This window comes from Maylandia zebra, linkage group LG20 (assembly GCF_041146795.1).
Source record: "Maylandia zebra isolate NMK-2024a linkage group LG20, Mzebra_GT3a, whole genome shotgun sequence".
Lineage (NCBI taxonomy): Eukaryota > Metazoa > Chordata > Actinopteri > Cichliformes > Cichlidae > Maylandia > Maylandia zebra.
This window is the reverse complement of record NC_135186.1, coordinates 29,108,326-29,127,912: the sequence shown is the minus strand read 5'-3', so window position 1 is coordinate 29,127,912 and position 19,587 is coordinate 29,108,326. Positions and strand designations below refer to the sequence as shown.

The 19,587-nt window shown below is 38.5% G+C and overlaps 2 protein-coding genes across 4 annotated transcripts in view; one reads left to right on the top strand and one right to left on the bottom strand.

Moving 5' to 3' along the window:
• Positions 1-1,281: 1,281 nt before the first annotated feature.
• Positions 1,282-3,622, top strand: LOC105940823 (uncharacterized). The gene is made up of 2 exons (XM_014412793.4): positions 1,282-1,492; positions 2,878-3,622. The coding sequence occupies exons 1-2, from the start codon at positions 1,365-1,367 to the stop codon at positions 3,185-3,187; spliced, it is 438 nt and encodes a 145-aa protein (XP_014268279.3). The 5' UTR covers positions 1,282-1,364; the 3' UTR covers positions 3,188-3,622.
• Positions 3,623-4,305: 683 nt separating this feature from the next.
• dnmt3ba (DNA (cytosine-5-)-methyltransferase 3 beta, duplicate a) overlaps positions 4,306-19,587 on the bottom strand; it is a 28,021-nt gene continuing 12,739 nt past the window's right edge. For all 3 annotated transcript variants that reach the window (XM_004546412.3, XM_076878047.1, XM_076878048.1), the window contains 17 exons: positions 18,047-18,112; positions 17,754-17,903; positions 17,544-17,651; positions 15,654-15,783; positions 15,394-15,510; positions 15,230-15,274; positions 15,044-15,123; positions 14,819-14,931; positions 11,731-11,914; positions 10,651-10,735; positions 10,240-10,385; positions 10,025-10,115; positions 9,780-9,928; positions 9,596-9,681; positions 9,299-9,368; positions 9,015-9,133; positions 4,306-7,854 (listed from right to left, as the gene is read on the bottom strand). In XM_004546412.3, the coding sequence (XP_004546469.3) occupies positions 7,713-7,854; positions 9,015-9,133; positions 9,299-9,368; positions 9,596-9,681; positions 9,780-9,928; positions 10,025-10,115; positions 10,240-10,385; positions 10,651-10,735; positions 11,731-11,914; positions 14,819-14,931; positions 15,044-15,123; positions 15,230-15,274; positions 15,394-15,510; positions 15,654-15,783; positions 17,544-17,651; positions 17,754-17,903; positions 18,047-18,112 (1,881 nt within the window). In that variant the 3' untranslated portion in view covers positions 4,306-7,712. The remainder of the gene's footprint in view (positions 7,855-9,014; positions 9,134-9,298; positions 9,369-9,595; positions 9,682-9,779; positions 9,929-10,024; positions 10,116-10,239; positions 10,386-10,650; positions 10,736-11,730; positions 11,915-14,818; positions 14,932-15,043; positions 15,124-15,229; positions 15,275-15,393; positions 15,511-15,653; positions 15,784-17,543; positions 17,652-17,753; positions 17,904-18,046; positions 18,113-19,587) is intronic.

Sequence of the window (19,587 nt, the reverse complement as noted above, 5' to 3'; positions counted from 1 at the left end):
TTGTGATCTTGTGCATGTGTTGATTTCACCCTGGTTTCATTTGAGCTTCAGAAACTGGTTGCCTCTGCAGTAACTGGCTCCTTCAGGGCAGGGCTGCTGGTTGTTACGTCACATGCTCAAAAAAGAAAACCGCTAAGATGATAATAAGATTTCCTCGCTTGTCGGGACCATGACCCAACCTCGGTTCCTCTCTCTTTAATTGACACATTAAAAAAAACTGAACTGAGCTCATCAAAGATAACTTAAAAATAAAAATGTGTGTTAGCGGCAGCAGGTCTGGCTTTCCTGGAGCAGATCAGCTGCAACACTTCCTCCTTCAGCTGGCAGCCGGCCAATGATGGTGGTGGTCAAGGACAGGGCAGAGGAGGAGGTGCGCAATCACACGGGGGTCACATTTCTGCTAACAACATGTGTTCATCCTCTGTTACCCACAGTACATACACAGCAGTGTCGGCTACGTCCCAAAAGAGTTCAGACGTAATCCACCAGACACAAAATACTCAAAAACACACATGAAAGATTTAAAAAATGCAAAAAACAAAATGGTAGAATAACTGCATTTGAGTTTTTAAATGCATTTCTTGCTGTGCAAAAAACAACCCTGCTAAACTCCAATCGATTTGTCTAAGAAATTCTTCATATCCTGTCAATTTGTTTTACCTAATTTGATTACTTGCCTATTTCCTCTGGGAATTCACATTGCTTCACTACACATTATGTTCCTGCAGCAGTTTTTAGTGCTTTCTAGCTAACATTCTGGCTCCAGTGAATGCATCTGGAGCAATTTGAGGGTAAGTGTATTGCCCAAGGTTACTTTGGCATGCAGAGTAAGTAGTAGATGACTTGCTTTACCTTTGAGCCACAGCCAGCCCAACATCCAATCTCATTTACATTTTACATACACTTTACATTTTTATCATAGTCTACATATATTATACTACAGATTATTCTTAGTTACCTAGATTAAATGTGAAAGATATGTATTAAGGTTTTTTTTCTTCCTATTTGGTTCACATATTCCTAATTTAACAACCTAACAGCAAATAAAGTGGTAAAAATTTGCATGTTGAGTTAAAATGCTTTAATCTCACAGCACTTCTGTATGTGCACTGTGTAACTGCTACCATTTGTACCTGAATAAATGATGGGAACGCCTCTTCCAGCTTTCCTTCGCCCTCATTTTGACTTTGTGGTGCAGTACTGAGACTCACCTGCAGGGGCGCTGCAGCTCATAGCCCTGTTGTTTTGGCCGGGATGTGTTCCCTCTTTGCTGACGCTTGTTGTTACCGGAGGCGGACAGGTCTGCAGCTGCAGGTGTTACTTTAGATCAGCTGAGGATGAAGAGTCGGTTATGCTGAGTGAATATGGAGCTTGTTTTTACACGGTTTGACTCGTTTGACTTTGAGGCGGATCAGCGGTTTGTGGACGGTCTGAAGTCCGTAAACAGAACCGAAACCGACCTGCTGGACCTGAAACTGTTCTTCTACAACAGGTAGGAAACACCTGGATCACCCGGTTAATCATTTATGTGTTTATCTACACCCCAGTGTGCACTGATTAGATTGATTAAAAACGAGAAAGTAAAAGCGTTTGAGATTCACGTTAAAAATGTTGTTTTCTGGTTTACTACATTACAGAATGAAAAGTGTTTTGCGCTCCATCCCAGTTTCATGGTTACTGTTAGGATTTTACATCAATGGCAGAATAAACCAGCTGCGCACATACAGCACTTTACCTTTATCTCTGTACGCCTCACATTGGATTACAAGTCAGTCAAGATGTGACTCAACTGCAGACTTTCAGCTTTAATTCAAAGTTTGTTTTTTGTAGTTTTAGCTGTTATTGAATTATGCAAAGTCCCCATTTTCCAAGGCTCAATTTGTAATTGGGCAACTGACTAAGAAGCAGTCTGTCGCCCTGATGAGGCCTGTTGTCTTATTTCATGACAAATGAAGCGAACAAAATAAATGATATTGATTCAACGTGTTTAATTAGTATTTTTATAGCTGCATTTTTAAATAAGAGTCCCAAAGAGATGTCAGTTTCCAAGTGAGAGACTCCATCATTAGGCTGGAAGACGAGATAAACCTATCAGAGAGAGCTAAAACTGTAGAAGTGGTCAAACCGAATAATCTGGGCCATTCTTTAAAAAGGAATGAAGGAATGCGTTGTCCAGCTCGGCATCACCAGAATTATTTCCATGGTTAAGATAAATAATAATATTCAAAGCAGTTCTGATGTCAGGATTATTAGAAATTAAAGAAAAGCAGGACATCCTCGCACTGGAGAAGCTGGAACTGAGAAGAGTTTGCATCTGTGCTTGAGAAACTGCAGACTAATTAATTTGGTGTTACCCAGCATGTTTAGTTTTGTTAATGCAACTCTCCAATGATTTAGTGGAGAAGTGTCTTTGAGGACCTCATGTTTCTACTTGACCCTCTAAAGCCAGAGTCATGAAACATTTGCTAGAATTTTAACCTGAGTGTTTATTGAACCCTTTGATGGATTTAGAAGAAATTTAAAAAAAAAAAAATCTATTTGCACAAATGAGTTTGTATTTTTTTACTACAATTTTCCAAAGCACTTTTTTTTTAAAAATACAAAGAGATTAGTGTGATTTTTTTGTAACCCTAATGACGTAGGTCTCAAAAACTTATATCAGATACGATACACTTCCAAGGTTAAAGATGGTAATCGAGTGAATACAAGGCTCTGCTTTTCCATTGTACCTTGTTAAGATCAATAATCAGCAGTGAATGCGTTAAAGCATTTTGTGATATTTACCTTAATGCCCAAACTTTTTTTTTTTTTTAATGCCACCCTTCCAAAGAAACAAAATATCAAACACAAACCTCTATTCCCGTTGTCCCCTCACAGGTTTGTCGAGCCCATCGACCGAGCCGGCTACAAACAGTGGAGCTCTTCTTCCGGTATGAGAGACTGCCCTGTTGAGAAGCTGGACCAGACGGCGTCGTCACATTCAGACTCTGAACTCACAGCAGAAACTTCTGAACCCACAGAGACAAAGCAGCTCTCCTTTGCAGAGGTGATGCAACTGGTTCAGGAGGGAAAGGAGGTTCCCGGAGTGACAAAAGTGGACATAGAGCCGAGCAACCAGAATCCCACTCCCTCTACAATGGAGCGGATGTTAAAACCCTGGGAAACCGCATCATCATCCCCGGAGTGACCTCTGACTCTTTACAGCACTGTGTAGATAAAACTCATAATAAAAAGTATGAAAGGTTGCATTGCAAACAGCCTGCTGTTGTTACAACTGCAGAGCAACAGTCATGTCCCCACAGCAGTCCAACATAAACATACGTACAGCTTGTCATACAAAACAGATCTACATGTCCTACACCGTCACCACTAGAACAGATGGAGTAAATGACATCTGTGTCTGTTGGTGTTTTCTTTGGAGAAGCTAAACTTTCATTTAATGGAAGTAACTAGAAATCTGTGGTCTGAGGTGTCAGAATGATGGTCTGTGGCTCTGAGAGGAGCCAAATTTCATATACAGTTGTTGTTAAAAGTTTCATTTGGAGCTTTTAATGATTTATTCGAACTGTCCTTTTTCCAGAGTTGAATGATTTTACAGCAAACATCTTTAATTACTTCAAAACAAGATTGGGCGCACGCGTAACTGCAGCAGCTGTGGGTAAAATACTCTTACAGCACAACTTGACAATTTTCTAGTTTGCTCCTATTTTTAAAAACACAAAAATAATAAAAGTGGATTGGTTGGGTGGTTTTGGGTTTGAATGAACCAGCTGATCTGCCTGTGCAGGTTCTCACTCATAGTCCAAGAACCTGCTTATTGGGTTAACTGGTGACTCTAATGTGACCATGACTGGTTGTCTCTGTGATGGATTGGTGACCTTTCTAGTGTGTACCCCACCTCTCGTCTCATGACCTGTTCAGCAGTGCTTAATTGGATAAGTGGAGAAGATGGATTTAAAGATTGCTGCAATTCAGTTTGCATTAGTTGGTGTACTGCAAGCATTTCAGATTATCATGGATTTGACTATTTGAGAAAAAATATGAATGGAATAATTCATCTTTTGGTATTAAAGTTATATTTTAATTGGGTGGTGTTATTGTTTAATTGGGCATGAAACAACACAAAAATGTGTGAGGCAAAGTTTTCAAGACGTGGCTTTGGAAGTCCATCTTGAGGACATAATGGTTTCAGACCCACATTGACAGCATCTGTTATTATTAAAGAGCCCATTGTAAATGTTATGAATTCTCTTTTGCAGCTTTCCTTTACTTCACTGTGTGAAGAAAAAAGACTGGAGCAGGATATCCTGGTTTTGTTGGTCTTTATTTTGTTATCAGTAATACAGATTTTGGCTCAAGGAAAGGCATTTTTGGCTAAATTAGTTCAGACAAATGAAAATAAAAGAAACTTTTTCCTTTAACAGCACCTTTTTTTTGTAATGCCTGAGTAAAATCCCATGAACACTTTTTCATTATGCCCCAACGTTTTTTCCCCCTTCACAAAGATGATTAACTATCATGCTAATATTTTTCTACATCTGTTTCTCATTTGATTAAAACAAAGACACTTGAACATCCGAGCACACTGCAAAACAAAAACCTACACAGTTCACGTTCAACTAATGTCAGCATAAGATGAGGAAAAAAAAAAAAAAGTGTAACAAACATGCAAAGTTAGCACCGTTGCAGTAGCACCATTAGAAATCCCAAAAGAAATGAGGTAAAAATCAACATCTGTTGTGTGAATACGTTGACAGTACGAAATAATTATGTGATCAAACAGTGACTCAGAATGAAGGGTGCCACCATTATCGAAATCTTCAGTAAAACTAACATAACATTACAAACTTAAACCTGACACCTGAACAGTATTTCAAAAACAGCACCAAATGTTCAGGTCTGCATCAGTGGTTTGTGTGAAGCATCAGCACTGATGTTACCTGATGTCGCTTTGAAACAGTGCATTTCTATTATTAGTCTCTCCATCATTTACCTGATTAATCAACAAGCAGTTTGGAGAACTGAAAAACGTGATTACAGTACGATTTTCTGCAGCACGACATGACGAGTGTGTTGTCCCCTCCTCGTCCTCAGTCAGCAACATCATCATAATCCCAAAAAAATTAGTGCTGGAAGTAACAATTAATCATTCTACTGATTACACTTTCAAAACAATGAACTGTAGCTTTTGAATTACAGAAAAATGTTACAGAGCATGAATACCACAGACCAGTAATTTTCCCACAAAAGCTATTCAGTTTATATTTGGTTAAAAAAGGGGAGAAAAGAGCAATTTTAGGACCTTGAAACTGAGAACGCGCTTAAAAAAAAAAAACATAACTAAAATAAAATAAAAATAATTCTAAACTGTCATTATTTGATTGTTAATTATTATGAATTTATTGTCACCTCAGGGATAGAAAAGCACATTTGAGAAACTGAAACAATCACTGATGATTTCTTTTTTTTTTTTTTTTTGCTTGACACATAACCTGAACAATAGAATTAAAAAAGATTATCATGTAATTTTTCTAGCAAATGGCTGCAGCTGTTAGGCCATGTAATTAGATCAGCAGATTAGCAGACGTTTCAGGTCCTTGTTTGAGGCTGCAGTTTTGATTAAACTTGTAAAACTTATGTCCTGGTGCAGTTTCATGTTTACTGCTTGATAAAAATCAGAAAATATGGATGCTGGACTACAAAATACATACATAAACACTATGAAATTTAAAAAATTGCCACATAATATTGAATCTAACTATGAAACAGTTAAAAGTTACATGAAAAGTTGCACTACTGTACCCCATTTTTTTCTACAATGACAGTCTTATTTTACAGTCTTACACATGAACGCGGCAGATGAATTAACAGTTTATTTTATTTTTCAAATTAAAAATTAATAATTATGCAATTTGTTAACAATGTTTGGCAGCCAGATGCCTCAAAGTACTTTTAGAACTTCCCCTCTGTGAATTTAAACTTTCACCATGAGGGGGCAGCATTTATCAGTGGGTGTGTTGAAATGTTTCTGGATGTGTACTTTGTACACACCCAGAAACATTACCAGGCCAGGACTGTAAATATTAGCAAACTTTGAATGGCCTACGTTGTTAAATAAGGGTTACACTGACCCAGTTTACCATGCTGTGGTACAATGTGGTATTACATTAAAGTCCAGTCCAGCCCCACTTCAACTCCAGTGGATATCCCTTTAACAAAATACAGATTTTGAACATAAAGTCAAAGGTTGTTCCTTCAAATGATGTTAAGGGCTTTAGTTGGTTTCAGAACCTATTAAACTATTCTTTAAAACACAGGAAATTAACTTTTTTTACTGGCCAGAAAAGAAACCACTGGAAATAAAAAGCCGTATTTCCAACTTTAGTAGACACTGCATGTTCTGACAAAGTCTGACTCGTGTGGCTTATTAAAATACTCAACTTGTCGTCAGTAAGTAGATTCAAAATATTTTTGATCTTGTGTAAGTAAAACTCCTTAAAAAAGACAGAATTGTAGCACAAATGCCCACCTGTGGGGTAAAAATCACCACTATTAGAAGCACCATGGTGGGATTCTTCAGACTGAGTTAAAAAAGTGTTTAAAGATTAAAAAATGTAAGTAAAACACAATAAAATTCATCACAGTAAGAATTAGGTCAGACTTAAAATCCCTGCCTGGAGGATTAAACAATAAAAACATGATAAAATACGGATCACGTAGAAACAAAGCAATAATGGTTTGTGTTCACCTGTAGCTGCAGATTTGAAACCATTGCTGAGGTAGTGAGGAGGCCTGCACCATGAAGGGAGTTCAGCGGCTCTCTGGGACCTTGGACCGGGCTGAGGGTCTACATATTTGTGTCTCATTTTTAAGCAAAACAGGCGAAAGAACAAATTAATCCTATAGTGACTGATTTTAGGCCAGGTAAGGCCAGAGTCAGAAAAGCTGAAGCAAAAGATGTCTTTGAAGTCTCAAAAACATGATTCAGCACTTACATAGCACCATTAGTGTTAATGAAGAGTTTATTCTATAATATAGAAAACTATAGAATGATATTGTGCAGGATTTAGTGTGTTTTGGCTCTGCTGTGGGTCCAGAGGGAAATATAATTGGCTCTTGTATACTTCACTGTAGACATGAAGTTACCACTAACCGTGCATGTTATCAGTTTGAAATCGCTGACACTGAACCATAACAGGAACACTTCCCATGCATCTTTTCACATCATACAGAGTAAAAAAACCCAAAAACCCTGACTGTAGCCTGTCAGACAAAAACATTGCAGTCATATTTAATTAAAAACCTAATTAAAATCAATATGTGGATTTGATAAGCGGCTATGATCTTTCCATTCATGATTAAGGTAAGCAAGGAGACTCCACTGATCCATAAAAGCCCAAAGATGGCTCGCAAACCACTTCAGCTCACTTCATGATGCAGGCCTGTGTTCTGAGCAACATAATTGTTTGATTACAGCAACCTTAAAAAAAACCCAAAAAGTGTCTGTGCCTGCTGGTGGTGGAGGATCACTGATGACTGACAGGATAAAACAAAAAAGAAATGAATTCATGAACAAACTATTTCTAAAAGTCAAAGCTACATTCGGTCCTCTAAAGAGAGACCAGAGAGTTTAAACTAACTAGCAAGGCGGGGCAGGATAAGGCATCAGGTTTACCGCTCCAGCTCTGATGCGAGGATTTGCTTCACAGTTGCTATTCACATTCAAAATAATCCTTCAGGGGGGCAAACAGGTGACGAATCACAGGCACACTCCAGGAGCGACCCAGGACTTTCTGCCTTTGCATCCGGCCCATGTTGTTCACGTCAGTGTAGTGTTTGGGGAAACCAAAAATCCTAAAAAAGGGAAACCACATGGATAGGCCTGTATTTTCTTAAATGTCATAACGCTGTTAATGAAAAGCCTTAATGTTAAAAATCCTCAGATTGGTGCAAATTTTTTCTGATTTGGTTTTTATCACACTGCTGTTAGAGACTGTAAAAGCAAATACAGACTAACAGAGAAGAAAACACTCCCTGCGCATTCTGCACAATAACAAGATACCCTAGTTTGATTCTCGTCATATGCAAACAACTGCACACACGATGACAGGTTGGCCTATGCAAACACAGCTGAATCCATTTCCAGTTAATGTGGGCCGACCTGTGCACACTTCCTGTTAACAGTAAAAAGGTGCAGAGTGAAACAGGGCTGTAATTTCCAGGTTTCTCTCATCCAATCAAATTCTCCCTGGTCTTACAATCGCTGATGTCACATCAACAAACTCCCAGAATTAATTTATCTTTGAACGGACTAAAGAAACACGGACTTTAAAAAAAGCATAATTTGACAACTTTGCAGCTCAGGGTCAGAATCAAAGATGCTGCCTTCTTTGAAGTTTACATCATTGCTCACCTGTCTTGTCTCAGGACCAACTACTAAGCCCAAGTTTCATGTTTAATGCTTTAGGATTTTAATATGAGTATATTAGAATTGGCATATCATATCTGGTCTAAAGTTAGGTACAAACTAGAAGTGATTTACAGTGATGTGGTGACCTGACCATAGAAAGTATCAGCAAAAAAAAACAAAACTTCATTACAAAAAAACCCAAAACCCCAAACCCTGAAAACTTAGTCGGTGCTCATTTCACTTCCCGTTGGTTATTTCGCAACTACAGTCGTCTGCAAGTGACCAGCTGTCAGCTGTAAAGCGATGTGTACATGCAACTCAACTGCAGTGCATGTAGCTTAATAAACATTATATGTAACTAGCGTGTACTAGTAGCAGCAGCTACACCCATGTGACGCTGAATGGGAAGAGCTGTGTAAACTAGTGCAGCACATCAACGCTTTGTGGTGGTTTATATTGTTTTGCTTTTAGAAACCATTCAGGCATGTACTCAGTCAGATACTATCAGATGACACACATTAAACACACAAGAATGAAGTCATTATACACTGACATCGATAATGTCCCACTGGGAACAAATCGGTAAATAATTTATTATGCTTACTGTTCCATTTCAGTGCACCACAGGTAGTCTTCCTTGCCATTCATGTCGACGGGCAGCGGTCCCATCTTCCCCTGCCTTATTGAGTTAGACTTTGTTGTGATAGTACGGACTTTGTCAAACTGCAGGGAGAAATGTCAAATTAACAGTGTTGAACACAAAATAATAGTCTCACGATTACACAAAAACTAATATTTTAAATTGTTGCCACACTATTAACCTAAAACTAAATCCAAACTAAACATGACCAATAAAAATAAATAAATAAATAAATAAATGATGTTGACCTTTGCCTGGCGTCCGGATTCCAAACAATCCTGCAGAGTCACCTTGTCGTCTAGAGATGTAGCGAGAGGTCTATAAGAAATCCGAGACAAGAGTGTAAACTTGAGGCCAGTTAGCTTCAGGACTTTTTAGTACCACTCAAAACCAAACAATCAAAACCGAAGAAAAATAAATAAATTAAAAAGACATACAAATTATTTGATTATTGTGGGTCTGTTGAGGTTCTAGTTGCACATTAAAATCCTTGCTATGATCTGCAGTGAGTCAACACAAATATTTTAGCCTGTATTGGTACATACCTGTTCATGCCAGGCAGGTTTCCCCAAAAGTAGCGTGCTCTGTGCGCAGGACTGACTTTTATTGCATCGATAAGAATTGGATTACACTGCAATAGAAGGCAGAAAGCATACATTAGGCATTAAAACTTAATGCAGTCTGACCCTCCACCAGGCTGGTAGCTACCTTTACTTAAAGAAACATTACCTCCAGAAATCTGCAGATATCCGATTTGTCATTGGCACTCATGAAAACCACGTTTTCAAACAACCAGAAAAACGGACGGTTGTCGTCCTCTTTCGGCCTCAACAAGGTCAGTATGCGGTAGAACTCGAAAAAGAGTCTTCCAGTACCCTCTGCAGGATCAACAGGGAAACAATTTTATTTAAAAAGATGACAAATAAACCTTTACTGAGTCTTTATTTATTTATAGAAGTTTAGAAGTTGCATACCAAATAATCCTTTTCGAAGAGGGTTCACCATGGACAGGTCGTTACATGGACTGCCTCCAATCAGAAGATCGAAAGGACCCCATTCGGCCAGCTTTAACACACACAAAGAGACAAACTCACTGAGATAAATTAAGCCATCATATACACAGAACTTAAAAAACAGGAAGGAGTTAAAATACATTTTGAGCATTCACATGTGTCTTGCTTGTACTCACATGTTTCCTTGTAATGGTGCGAACGTCATTGACGTATTCAATCTTTCCCTCGTGCTTGACCATCCCTACAGCAATTGAATCGTCACAAATCTCTGAGGCAATGTAGCGCTCGATCTTAAGGCCCAGGTCTTTGAGCACCAGATATCCTGAAATGATGTTAAAGTAAATGAAATCAAGGGAACAATTAGAAATGCACACATTTTGCCAGTTCAACACTTTTCTAGCTCATTCAGGTCAAACCACTGACCTGATTGGTGGACAACCTACTATATTTTTAATTCATGTTAAATAAACCATCTCCTATTACATTAATACAGATGCCAACTGAACCTTCCAAGGCTCTTCATTAGTATGCACAGACAGAGTGTAATGGGTATTGGCTGAGTTTTCCACACAATGTCATAAACTCACCTGTTGCAATGCCATCAAAAAGCGAGAGCACCTTCATTGGCCTGCGCTGATCAGCAGAAATTGAAGGGTAAACTCTGTGAGGCTCCTGTGGTTAAAAAAATGAATTCGAGTAGCATTTAGAAAAAACGAAATGGCATAAACACACAGATTTAACTTAAATCTTCTTTGATTGGCAGAGCTTAAGAAAAACTAATTTCTCACCCTCAGAGAAAAACAAAATCTGAATATTATCTGACACTGAGGATCTGGAGCTGATCATTAAAAACCCTCAAAGAACAGACTGCTCATTCCAGTAATTAAAGGTGAAAGCAGGTCCATTATTAATAAAACTAAGATGCTTTTAATAAATAATTTCATTAAATATTTGATAAACTATGCTTACACACAGCCAAAGGCAACTGTCTAACATCAAATAATTGCCCCTCTTCCAGCCCCACTTCATGCATACAGTAATGTCCAAATACTCAGAAGTAAGAAACTCCCCAGGTGAAGATGATTAGGACTTCTGGGTCATGTGTAACATTAATTTTAACCTTCAGCAAAATCCTCAAAGGTGTCGACACATCTGACCTTTAACTACCATCTTAAAAAAAACAAACCTGCAGTCACTCAGCCTGCAATGCCTGGTTCATAATCAGTCACATAAACCAGGATTAAAAGGTTTTAACCTGAGTTTAACCAAAATACACTTTAACAATTTGCATTTCGTTGAATGCGACGGGATGTTAAAATTAAAAATAATAATAATAATAATAAAAAAAAACAACCCCCACTCCCCCCAAATATCATCATATCGTGAAGGCACACACACACCACGAGGTCATTTTCATTCAAATGAGTCATCCTCTAATCTAGAACAAAATCTCAGTGCTGTTAAATTAACTGTAATTATAGCACATGTTACCATGCTATAATTACAGTTAATATAAAAATATATATTTAAAAACGCTACATTGACTAATTTAACATCACCTGACTCTCAAATGAAGAAAAAGATCTCTGTATGTTGGGATAAGATCAGACCGTTTGCTTATGAAAACAAAAACTGCATTTCTAATTAAAGATAAGAGCAGCACGTACAAACTCCATTGCGCTGTTGTTGACAAAGAAGTCTTGGACCTTCACACTCCAGTCTGCCCTGAGTTTGAGGTTTCCTTCACACTGTGATGGCTTGCATATGTAGCAGCTCCACGGATCGACATCTTTCAGCTTATCAAAGGTTTCTGGGCCCACCAGGATGTTCAGACAGTCCTTACAGTAACATCTGGGAGACAAAAATAAGAACATCAATCTCAGAAAGTTGATTCTAGTTATTTGGATTTAACGTTTTCAGTGTGAGAAACTTTTTGCCACTCATCCAAGTGATGAAGACAGAAGAGAGACTGAAGACTTTTTTAGAGGCTGACGAATCATAAAATGAAACTCAGGGGTTTGTAAACTGATACAAAGACCTTAAGAGAGGTGAGGGGGTAGGACATGAGATAAAGGGAGAGGTTAGTGAATGACACTTTGACGTACATCTTCTCTCATTTGGTGGACTCACAGGTTTTACTCAATAGTATATACATCCACCATATTAAAAGGCAGTGGACACAACAGACCAGCTGTTGTAAGTTGTTTTTAAAGGCCCCTGTTTTTATTTAAAGTCAGCATAGGCATATTCAGCAGACAAGAGTAGAGGAAGAACATTATATAAAATATATATATAGTATATACACTGGGTGAATGTGCAGTAGTAGCAGCAAGCAGGTGAATTCTGTACATTAATATGAATAGTCTGACTATTTTACAGGATAGACAATATAAACATATTTAAAATTAAAGGAATTGAAATGTACATTGTGCCTTGGTTTAGAGTGTCTGGAAGAGTCCTGTCTCAGTCAATTATAGATGATGTGAGAGGGCGGGTGTGTGTGTTTAGGGCCCGGATGGCTTGGGGATAGAAGCTCCACCAAAGACATGTCCAATATCCTCAGTTTCCATGAAAACTAGTTTGTCATACAAAAACATTACTTTTGTAATCCATCCTGATGTCATTGTGCATCACAAAAGAAAAATAAAACAACCTGACATGATGATACTCCTGGATATAGTGACTTGGCATAAAATGAATGACATCAAACTTCTTATGACCACAGAAGTTAAACTTTAAAATTGATACTTTTATTTCTTTCCCACTATTAAATAATCTAGTGATATCTGTCTCTCATAAATGGATATAATAAACAGAAACTGAAAGCAGGACCTAAAGTGAACTATTCATGATGGCGTTTTAGCTGAATAACTGGGTAAAGTATCATGTGGTCAATTAAAATATAAATGACTGAAATAAGCAGTCAACACCGTAGTTGATCACTTCAGCCCTGGAAGTATAGTGCACCAATGACAGACTCAAAAATCTGGATTCGCCCAGTTTCAAGTGTAAATAACCTGAAGAAGCAACCACATCAACTTAGGTGTGGATAACAGAGCCATCATTCAGGAGAAATAAAAGTGTTTATAACAATATCCATCCATCAAGCCTCCAATGAAGCTAGACTGAAGTAGCAGCAGACTAAGCAGGATATGCTATATGTCCTTCAGTCCAGCAACACTCCTAGGAGATCCTGGAGGATTCTCAGGCCAAATGTCCAATTATGGAGATACATTACCTCTCCAGTAGGGGTGGGCGGTATAAACGGTATACGGTAGAAACGATATGGATTTGGCCAATGGTAGAGATTTTGACTATACCATCTTACTGCGATAGCGCGTGTTGATGATGTCATCAAGCTGCGCCTATTTTGGTCGAAAGCATGGCAGCGGCTGCAAGCATGGAGCTTACAGGTCTGTCGACGTCGGTCATAAGCAGCCGGATGTTGAGCAGAAAAATATCATCTGCAAATTATGCCGTGTGACAGTAATAGCAAAGAGAGGATATACAAGTAATTTGTTTTATCACCTTAAAACGAAGCACGCTTTGGAATATGAGGAAAGCCAAAAACTGTGCCTTCCACAAACGCCCAGTCAGTCAAGTGGAAAGAAAAAAAGTGGCCCTACACCTAGACCTACACACCAGCAGACATTGATATTTTCCAAGCCTTTACCAAATGCACTCCATATGAGAAAACAAATCAGTGGTGGATATCACACATGCCATTACCGTGTACTTGTGGTGCCTTTTCTTACAGTGGAGAAAAGCGGCTTTATGATTAAGACACTTGATCCATGTTATGAGGTACCTGGTAAAAAACATTTATATATATATATCTATATCTATATACCCACCCAGTCTAACCAGATGCCCAAATCACCTCAGCTGGATCCATTTGACCAGCAAGAGGAGCAGTTCTGCTCCAAGCTCCCATCAAATAGCTGAGCTGCTCACCCTGATGCTGACCATTGCCACCATATACTCTTTCAGTCATTTGGATCTTGTGACCATAGATGAAGGTTTTAATAGACATGGATTCACATCAAAAGCTTTGCCTTTTGGCTCAGCTCTCTTTTTACGATGACAGCACAATACAATGTGTGCAATGTTTGTAGTAGGTAAACAGATGTACACTGAGTGGACCACAGGAAACATTAGTGAAGCCAATGTTACAGGTGAGGTGAACTTAGTGACTTTACTGCAAATATTATAAAAGCTTCCCAATGTCTAAATACCTCTCTTCTGATTATAGTTTTCTGATTCAGAAGAAGCAACAAGGGTTTATCCAGTGTGCTTCGGCCTCTGTGAAATTCTTTTTCATCTCCCCTGCCCTGCAGGAACAATGCCTTTTGTGTATTCTGAGACCACAAAACACATCGGCAGTGTCTCTGTAGCAGGATCAAACAACAAGAACAACATAATTTTGATGAGCAAATGTGAAGTTTTAGTGGTTTAATGATGCCAGGAGGAAGACTTTAAACTACTTGCATGTTTCAAAAGATTATGGAAACTTTAGCCTGATCCAGTCATCTCAAAGTTGTCTCATGGAACAGGCCAATAAAAGTCAGTTTGTCATGAGCAAGTTCATGAATCCATCATCAAGAGGTTCTCTCAGATATTTCTGTAACAGTCTGATATTAACAGCTGAACTTTGTTTTGCTTATTGAAATGTTTTTACCTAAGCGAAAGTCACATCGAGAAACCATAAATATCAATATGTTTGCATGTGAAAAAGAAAACCTGTGGAATTTTTACCTGCAGCAGCTGGGATTGCCACACAGAATGACCTCTAAGCCTGCACAGCACACAGTGCAGTACGACTGGTAGCCGTCGTCATCGTAGCGATACAACGTTTCTGTGAAGTTTGCCTGTAAAAATAAGGTTGTTTTCAGATTTTAATAGAGGACATCCTTCAGATAATGGCTAAATTTAGACACAGCAGGCTGTGGGAGAAACAGAATCTTTGTGTTATTACATTACCTTGCATCTTAGACAAAGACCACCTTTAAATAATGGGTGCTGGACGTCAATATCAGTTGATCCACAAGACAAACAAAAATCTAAAAAAAATAAAAAATAAAAATAAAAAAAAAAGAGAGAGAAGAAAGTTATGTTTATATCAGTGGTTTGAAATCAAGTGTCTTCCATATTAGCTAAAGAACTTACCTTCAATTGTTTTTCCCTTTTCTTTGACGCCTTCTATTATTGATTCTGTAATGAAATATTCACATGAAATAAAAATAATGATGGCAACAAAATCAGTTGCTTCATTTAGTAGTTTCCTTACAAATATCTCTTTACAAGTACAAAATAAAAAAAATAACATTCACCTTTGTTATAGATGATGGCGGGGACATTTCCCTTATTTTTTAAAACATATTTTCTTTTCGCCGGAGGCGGGACGTCAGACAGAGTCGAGTCAGAGGATTGACCGTGTGGAGAAGAGTCTTTAAGAGGCAGAAAACAAAGAACATTAAATAACTTGGATGTTTTTAAGAAACATATTTGGCACCAAGAAGAGGGAAGAAGGAAAATAAAATATGGTGCTTTATAAAGAAAGTAAGAAAGAATTAAAAATAAACAGACACACCAACAGGTATAAATCCATCAGGTCCTGTTGGCAGAAATCCTTCAAAAGCCCAGTCCAACATCAGTTTCAGCTCTTTTTCTTCATTGCCTTGAGCCTCAGGAAAAGACTTTCCACACCTCTCACCTGCCAACTGCAGATTATACATGTCATCAAAATCTGGAGTATGGTACAAGTACATTAAACAAGGTTCAGCAGCTTGATGCTACGATACATGAAACGGTCACTCTGTTATTTAATTTCCATTGTAATATGCCCTCCTGCTTTTAACCTCATAACATTCACTGACCTGAACATACAGTAAGTAGAGTGAAAACAGACATCATCTGAAAGTGCATCATCGAATGATTCAAACACTTAACATGAGCTCACAGCAGCGATAATTCCCCACTTTGTACCAAGATTGATTACACAGCACAACTGTTTTTAGCGACATCTACAAGGACACATATCTGAGTCCAACAAACACAAGCCTTTAGTGTTTTTGTAATAAAAGGTTGCTCAGTCAGTTTGTTCCTTTTAGCAAATGTTTTGAAATCAAGCCACGGTTTTAACAGACCTACTGAACGAGTAACTTCAATAGATAACCATTTATACCTATACTTGACTTGATGTAGTCTTTTCCTAAGAGTCCAGTCACACCAGTTTGGCGACCCAGTGGTCACTTCGTAAAAATCTGCACTCCATGAGCTGTTGGCAAGCGGCTTCAAAGGGGTGCATGCTGTTGTCAGTACAAAGTGCTGCACCAAACACCAACTTTGATTGGTTTGGTCATTAGCAGGTTGATGCAGTGATTCATAATTATGTGTGGAAGATTTCGACTTGTCTGCAAACACACTCTAACTACTCCCTAAGTGGAAGCAGAACTGTGACGAGTACAAGACAAGCCACAAATAGTGACATTTCGCTTTCAAAGTAAAAGCTGCGTCTTTTGAAACGTGTTGGTTTCAGGAGGCACAACTTTCACCTTTCCAAGCTTAGTGGTTAATTAACGAGTGCTTAAAGAGAAGTTGGCGTCTTCCATGCAACTACAGGTGACTGGTGACTATGGCCATCTTCTAGTGACCAAAGCAAACACAGTTGTTTTTGGTGTAGCACCCTCTTCCACTTTCAAAAGGTGACAACTGGCAATCACTCACCAAATGGTTAGGGAATAAATAATGTTGAACCCATGGCAACAGGAGGTTGCCAGGTTGCTCTTTCATGGAGCTCATGAGCATCTGATGAACTAAACCTGAAATGTTATATCAGCCTGAGATGGATAATGAAATTAAGATTTGTGATTTCTTGAGGTTTTAAACTTTTTACCATAAGTTATTCCCCATTAGAACCACATTAGTTTGGTTTAGCAACACAAACTAATATGTCTGAAGGTTCTCAGTCATCCGGGTCATCGTAGTCTAAGGAGCTTGGAAAGAAAAGGGTCTTTGAACAGAGGCGTTGGCTTGTGACACCAAGTCTCTGCCATCTATAATCCAGTTTTGAGATCCCTTCCTAGACGCCTTAATGCCCACCCACATCCTGGGCCAGTTGACCTCAGGAAATCACATCATAGGGTGGGGCAAAGTTTCACAATGAGCTCACCCGATAGCGACCTACACCCGTCTTCACACCTTGGCTCGTGTGATAAGGTAGAGGATCATTAGGGGGTCCATTGTCCCTCTTGGGTGGACACTCCCACAGGGTGTAAATCTGGGACTCTCCACCATTTGACCCTAGAACTGAAGAAGCTTCTCGGATGAGAGGTGAAACGTCTTCAAGCAACTTAAAGAAGTAGTTCAGATGCTTTTCTTTCCAAGCTCCTTAGACAAACTAATATGAATATAATATGAAGATAAATGGAAAATGAAAGACAACACAAAACATAAAGTAGTATAAAACATTTAAGACTACCTCAAGGATTTGGTAGATTGCTTTCTTGTATATGGGCAAGCTGGCAAAGGAGTTTTTGCAGAAGCACCTAGTGAAGGCAGCAAATGGCGTAAGACCCTCAGTGTATACCTGCAACAGAAAGAAAAAATCAGATGTAAACAAAATCTGAGAATTGTTTCTGCATCATGAGCAAATAATGCTCAGCTTACAGTTGTGCATTGTAATTCTAACCTCTGAGAACATCCCATCTCCAAACCACTCCACCCTCCGCATACCCACAGGAGCACACTTGGTTTTCCATGGCACCACCATCCCAGGCCACCAGTTAAACCCCTTAACCTTACCCCACACCAGCACTCCTGTAAGAAACCCTTTACCATCCTGCAGCAAAAATACAAAAACAAAAGCAGATTCACATTTTCTTATAAACAGACACTTTATATGATTCAACTGTCAATGCCTCTGTATGCATCTGTTGTTGGGGTTTTGTGTGTTTCTTTGAAATAAAGCAGCAGTAACATTACCTGGTAGGCCGGTTTACGTCGTGCTCTGGTTGGTGTGTGTTTATTGGGCGTTGAAGAATCTTCCGACTGGAAATCAACCACATTTAGGTAAAAAAAGAAGTCAAAGAAGTAAAAGGTAATGTATATTTTTAGAGGATGAACAGCGTCTTTCTTTAAAAGAAAAACAAAGGTTGTGACTGTAATCATACTAGAATTGCATTTGTGGTACAATGTGTTAAAATGAAGGTACGGAGCAAGTGTTAAGATTCATTCATTCGTTTTGTTTCATGCATCATAATATACTCTGATATGATTACGGTAATTAAATTGTGATTGAGAGTCTTTTACTGTAATTTGAATTTCAATATTATGGAAGGTTTAATAACTGGACAACCTCATTCCCCCTTTAACCTTTTCTCTAATCTGACCTCAGGTGAACAAAGCGAATGATGAAACTGAATGAAATGAAGTTAGATGTGGGACTAGATTCTAATCAGTTTTTCCTCTCAACAATTTCTCTCCCTCAACTTTGTTAGTGCTGTGTTTTTGTTTTTAGTACTCCAAATCACAGATTTGTTTTCCTTTTTCAAATTAAGAGTCCTCTCCAAAATTAGCTGCTACTGACTGACTGACATCTAGTTTCACTGTCAGGTATCAGGAACTGCTGGTGTTCCTTTGTGCTGAAGTTAGTCATAATTGACTTCTGTGCTTTAAAACGTTTCTTTGTCTTCCTCTTCTGCTCTGACGCTGCTAAATATCTCAGTCTATGTGAACTTTACTTTACCAAAGTAAAAGTAAGACTTTTAAAAACCTTTGTAATTTAGGATTTCAAAGAATTTCATCAAATGTATGAGATATGAGTGACAAAATCAAACTTATCAAAAATGTTATAAAATGATACAGTTTTACATTTAACTGAAAATATGCAACTGTTGGGCAAAGAAAAAGAAGCAGAAGAGGCTAAAAGCATGTTTAGTGGAGAGATCATGTTAGTGAGGGCAGCTGAAATGGTTTGGACACATGCAGAGGAGGGATAGTGGATATGCTGGACAAAGGATGTTGAAGCTGGAGCTGCCAGGCAGGAGGAAAAGAGCAAGATGACAGACGAAGCTAGGGATAAAGTGAGATGGAAGCAGATGATCTGTGGTGACTCCTAAAAGGAGCAGCTGAAAAAAGAAGAAAATTATATCTTCATGCTGAACGTGGGAAATGAATTTCCAAGTGCCCCACCGTAATCTCACAATCAGCCGTGTCCGCACAGAAGTAATAAAAGCTGCATTTACACAGCTCTACTTCTGCCCCCACTATGCACCAGAACAGTTTAAGCAGCCAGGCCTAACAACTTTTCTGGCCAAAATCCCCTAACAATAACATGCATACTGAATTCCTATCTATGTCTTTGAATTAAGCAATTTGAACAAAGTCAGGAACATGAGACCAATCATGGGCGTGTATCAGTATAAGCAAGGTAAGGAGGTCCATAACAAGACATCTAGTTAGCTGGCACTAATAAGAAAAGGGATCCATTTTCTAGAATATCGGGAGTGGTTTTCCCATAAAGG

What these genes read in the sequence shown, in the direction of transcription:
- LOC105940823 (XM_014412793.4), top strand. Translation starts at nt 1,365, where the DNA reads ATGGAGCTTGTTTTTACACGGTTTGACTCGTTTGACTTTGAGGCGGAT. An exon ending in AAACTGTTCTTCTACAACAG is followed by an intron (nt 1,493 to 2,877) that starts GTAGGAAACACC and finishes GTCCCCTCACAG; the next exon opens with GTTTGTCGAGCCCATCGACC.